At 28.5% G+C, this 6,097-nt stretch overlaps 1 protein-coding gene across 1 annotated transcript; it reads right to left on the reverse strand.

Annotated features, from left to right (window-relative positions):
• Nucleotides 1-300: 300 nt before the first annotated feature.
• LOC136089741 (D(5)-like dopamine receptor) lies at nucleotides 301-906 on the reverse strand. Its single transcript, XM_065815821.1, has one exon. It carries the CDS (start codon nucleotides 904-906, stop codon nucleotides 301-303), a length of 606 nt encoding a protein of 201 aa, XP_065671893.1.
• Between the last annotated feature and the right edge of the window lie 5,191 nt (nucleotides 907-6,097).

Raw genomic sequence — 6,097 nt, forward strand, 5'->3', positions numbered from 1 at the left:
TTCGCAAAAATATGACACAATTATCAAAATTTCGCAAAAATATGATACAATGTTATGAAATATTTGCAATACATTTAAATATATAAAACATTTTACACTTATATTTTTACAGTTATATAATACATTTACATATATAATACATTTACACTTATAATTTATTAATATGCTACAAACGGAAAGTAATTCCGAATTTTTTTTCAATTTCAGTATTGGTCAAGATTTCTCTTGCGTTGATTGATCACAACATAAACTTTCAACAACGTTTTATGCAATGCAATTTTAATTACCTTTAAAACATATTTATCGATTCAGTTTTTTAATAAAATCACGAAACAACCGACGGAAATCTGGGCTTCTGTATCCATAGACAAAAAAGTTCATCATGCTGTTGCTATAGTGCAATACTTTTGATGCATAATACCAACCAGTGATTTTCTTTCCTAAGCTGCAATTTTTACAATAGCCATATATTATATTAAGTGCAAAAAAAGGTGTCCAACAGAGAATAAAGAGGCCAACTATTATTGCTATTGTTTTTGCTGTTTTCAGCTCATGTTTAAATCTATTAGCATAATAGTCAGTTGCTCGAGAAGTTGCGTAATAAAAAATGACAGAATAAGACATCACAATAACTGATATTGGAACCACGTATGCCAAAATAAATATGGACAACGAGAACTGCTTTATTCTACTTTCATAACCAAAAGCAACTATTATTTTAGCGCCTGATAACATAAATCCAATAAACCATGTTACAGCAATTGCTAATCTGTAAGAAAATTGAGTCAAGGTTAAGTGAAGAAAAGGATATCTGATAGCATACAACCGTTCTAAACTTATAGCTGTTAAATTAAGTATTGATGCAGAGCCACAAAGTATATTGTAAACTGCAAAGATGAACTCCATACGTTTTTAGAAATAGAATAAAGATCTAAATATAAATGGTGATATTACAAAACGCTTTTGCAAAAACTGCTTTTCAGAAAAGGTTTTTAACAAATAATATTTCATTTACAGTTTTATTTTTATGCTATTAGTACCGTGTTTAATATATTTTATGTTTCACCCCAATCATTTGGTTTTAGGGCTAGCATTTATATAAAGTGTTCAAAAAATGTGAGTATCATAAAGTATTAGAAATCCGAATTTGCATTTGACACTAGCAACATCAAGCGCTTTATTGCTTTAAGGCACCAGGAACATTTTGAATTGTAATGCAAAGCTAAAACTATTAGTCAAAAAGAAAGTAAGAGTTAGGTTCCCTTGCTTCCTTCTGGTTTACTTAAACCATTTTTGCAATAAACCCTAACAATATACAAAAATATGATAAAAGATTCCAAAAGAAATCAGTGAAAACTTGTTTTTTTGTAGATATTGACTTATTTTTTTGATTTAATTAATTTTAATTGATTTAAAAAAGAATCACGGCTTCCATGGTTACATATGTACAAACAAAGAACCAGAGTTACTTTAATTATTTTCTACTCTAGAGTAACCTTGGAAGTTGTACAACTACAATAAATTAATAAATATAATTTATAAATTATTAAATATAAAAAAATAATTAATAAATGATTAAGTTTAATAAGACCATAAAGGATTTGTCCAATTGTTTACAAAATCAGAATGACTTAGACATATACGCATTTTAAATATTCTTGGCTAATTTAGAAGCTGAAATAATAGTCTGAAATTGGGGCCACACGGATCCATAAAAGATTGTGGGAGTCGGCTAACCGTCTTAGATATTGTCAGACAAAACAAAGTATAGTTAATTATTATTTTTGCTTGTTTGGATGGGATGCTGTAACTGTTAAAATAAAATAAGAATTTAAAAAAATATGGCATTAAAAAAAGTCTTTAATACCCTTTTATTCATTATTATTTTAAACTACTTTTTTCACAAAAGTAGAAATATAGTCACATATAAAAAACAGCAACAACAACAAAAACATTAATTTATTCTTTAGGTTACTTTCTTTAAAATATGGACCAGCTGCTTAAAGTTTTTTGCAATGCTAGAGCATAAAAAAAATAAAAAAATGGTCTTTTAGTTTTTTTATACTTGGACTAAGTTGGTATCTAAATTTGTATAGGTATGTATTATTAACTGTTTTTGCCCTTCACTATGAAACTACATGACACAGATTGAATTTTCTCAGGTCAAGCCTAATATTTTAACAAACATTTTAACAAATATTTTTCTCTTAAGAAAAGCTAGCTTTTCTTAATAATAAAAAAAAAAAATTTCTTGAAAATAGATTCTTAAATCTTATTTTTTAAATGTTGACAAAGCGAACAATTTTGACCAATATAAAGTTTTTAAAGATTGTTTTCTGTAAGAATGAGATATGAATGAACTTGAATTAATTGGATTTTCTTGAAATTTTCAGGGATAGCAAAACATAAGAAAACCCTGATAGCTTAAAACCATAATTTAAAGTGGTTCAAAAGTTATTGACTTTTGGCGGTTGAAAGTTTCATAAAATTTTGTCTGTATTTTAAAAATTGTACATATGTTCATTGTCAACATTATTTAATGTCTCAACATTGGTTAAAATCTCATCAACTAAATTTTTACTGTAAGATTTTACTGTTAAGTTTTCAATAGTTTCAACTTCTTCAAGTTTTTAAAGTATTCCCATGAAATCATTCTGTTTACGTTAATAACAATTATAACGTTAATTAAATTGGTTAAATAAATACTCTTTATCTTGCCATCAATGACTGATTTTAATTTCTCAATTTTAACCACTGATACTTTTGAATCTTTTGAACCTCCAAAACTAAGGTCTCTCCTTAGTCTTTCTTTATATCCTGTGCTTAAAAACAGTTATTGCGAGGGTTGGCATATGCATAAGTGTTTCTCTTGGCAACAACACTTTTGTTGTTGCCAAGAGGTTCATTTATGCATCAACAACAACACTGGTTTTTATCTTTTTGCGGCTTATAGTTATTATATCATATAAGGCAAATGCCTTTCACCTTGCAAATATAGAATAATGTTTTGGCAACTGAGTTAACTGAATAACACCCAAAAATGAAAATAATTATTAAATTATAAGATCGAAAGAAAATAGTGGATGTAAAATCAAACTTTTTCATTATACGATAAAAGAGCCTAAATCAATCCCGAATGTACAAAAACAAAATTTTCATTAAAATCAAGGCCTTATTTTTATATATAATATTTATCATAAGAGTAATTTCATACTAAATCCATTATTAATTTTGTTGTAGACCTGTTTAACACTTAGAATATTTTGAGCAAACTGGTTTATTGACGTAATTTACCACACATAAAATGTCTTTTGCATCCTGATCATTTTTTGTATTACTGGGTATACTTTATTCTTTAATTCATCAGCATTATTTTTTAAGTAATCAGTTGATATGCATTGATATAACTTTCTTACAAAAATAGGTTTTTTGTCCTTTTCTCAATTTATTAGGAACCATTTTTGAGACCAATTACTTAATCATAATCCGGTCTATATGTTAACTTGGTTCATAGCATACTCTTTATATGGTTTAGTTAAACTGCCAGTGAATGCTATTGATTTGGTTTAATTGATTTGTGAGTTTTCCATTGCAACGAAACTGATCAAACAGATTAAATTAATGATTTACAATAGTTTTGTTACGAGTCGATGGTACGACACTTAGCCATTTTTAGTACAGTTGTAGATAGTACCTATGCATAAGTCAAAAAAGAGACTTAGGTTATGATTTTGGTACAGTTACTGTTATTAAAAGTGTTGTCTAAATGCACCTGTTAATGTCCGTGGTTTAAGTAATTTTGCTGGTCCAATAAGATATGTCTTGAATGAGTCTTGATGTAAATATATTATTGAGAAAGTGAATTGAAAGGTAGATCCATCTTTTGAAGATTTAATTTCTTTTTCGTTAAATAAGTATTCCTATTTCCATTCTTTGCTTTCTGGCAAAATTAATTCTGTACTTTATAAAAAAAGAATTCTGTTGGCTGTTTTGCTAAACATAAAAAATTAAATAATCATTTACTGTTGAATTAAAAACCCTACTTGTTATATTTAAACGTTTTCATGAGACTTAAATGAGTTTTCATGAGATATAAACCTTTAAATGAGTTTTCATAAAGACAGCGATTTAGCCACGCAGATCGCTAGGTAATTGCTAACTAGAAAAGCTAGCAATTAGATAGAAAAAAATTTATTTTTACCTGTTACTTGTTTGTGTTCACACCGTACATATATATATATATATATATATATATATATATATATATATATATATATATATATATATATATATATATATATATATATATATATATAACCCCTAATATATATATATATATATATATATATATATATATATATATATATATATATATATATATATATATATATATATGTATATATATCAATGGCTAAACTCCAACACCACGTATCTAAAAAATTACAACTTTTCCGGAGAGCCAAAAAACTTGATATTTTTCAAAAAAACCACAGAAATAAAAAAATAAAAAAAATGTCAAATTATTAAATTCTTTTGTTTGTTTATTTAAAATGTTGATTTGATGAAAATAAGTTTTTACTTTGAAATATGGGCAATTTTTTAAGATACGTGGAATTGACCTAAAGTTTTGTCTGAGATAAGTGTTGTTTAAGAGGGTAAGTCAATAATAAAACTGCATTGTCTAAAATGAAAAAGGACACAATTTATTAACTAAAAGGCATATAAATCTGTAAAAAGGCAGTCTTTTAAAAATAGTAACGCTAAACAGTTACATAACCCCATATATCTTCTTTGGTGTTCTAATTGGTAACTTTTAAGCGCCCTCAACACCTGCAGTTGTCTTCACAAAGTTATTTCTTGTAAGGAAGGGAGTCATAAAAGTGATAATAATCCTCTGGGATGACATACTTCTTCAAGTCTTGTAAATATTTCCATTTGGTGTATGGAAGCGGAATCCTTTCCTTAAATAGTTGTATAGGTGACTTATCTTTTTTAACTTTGATTGGTCTTCTAGGTAAATCCACAAAACTTCCATCAAAAGATAATTTGTTTTAAATCGTTCCTGTGGGTAGGTACTGGAAACAGCGAACATCAACAACACATGGGTCACCCTTCTTTCTTACTGGACGAACTGAGTCGTAATAGCTTATATTAGAGAAATCCTTGAAAAAGTCATATTTCAAGTATGCAGCCTCATATGGGAAGAGAGTTTGCCGGGCCTCCATGGCATATTTTACATACTCAAATGGTAAGTACAGATCCTTTCCCTTGATTTGTTTTTCAATCCTCGCATGTTCTGAGTCTCCCTCCATTTACGTATGCCCTTTTACTAGGTATTTTCTGAGTTACATTGATATTATTTTGGACGGCAAAGTGAAGAAGGGTATTTGATACAAATTGGTTACGAGTTTGATTTGTGCAATCATCTGTGTATACTGCAATGGGGCGGCAAGGAGATAGACAATGTTTCTTCAAATAATCAACCAAACAGGAGGCAAATGTGTTGACCGATAAATCCCCCTCTACCTTTTAAAACCAGTAACATTTGCAATGTCTATTAGCTAAGTTATAAACAGTGTAATTATGTGAACATAACTTCGTCTTTTAATACATAGCACTTGCCTTTGTCATGGGGTTAAATTAACAGATTCCATGTCTGCCGTCAAGCAATATATTTCACCATCAACTGCCTTCTGTGTGTCCCGTTCTTTTTCAGCTCGAGCCCTATTTTTCTCAGTAATATGCTGATTGTAGTCTTCCTTTGAAACATTGCCTGCTTTAAATGCGTAACAAGTATCACACTGATCTTTTTTGGGAACGAAGAGGGATAAATTATTTTCTTCAAAAATTTGCATAAATATAGTAAGGGATCCTTACGATTTATTGTGAGAAATGCAAAAGTCTTTGTATGATCTGTACAAATCAACTTTTGTATCCCATAATGGTTCTAAATACATTTTCGACGTGGATGCTCTGCAATAATTAGATAGGACTTTTGGTAAACTTTTGAACCATTCAGAAATGATCATTTTCTTTTGTGGTATTTTTTTCTCTCTACATCCACATTGTTCAATGACATCTTTTGGTAGAATAGCAC

The sequence above is a fragment of the Hydra vulgaris genome, chromosome 13 (assembly GCF_038396675.1).
Source record: "Hydra vulgaris chromosome 13, alternate assembly HydraT2T_AEP".
Lineage (NCBI taxonomy): Eukaryota > Metazoa > Cnidaria > Hydrozoa > Anthoathecata > Hydridae > Hydra > Hydra vulgaris.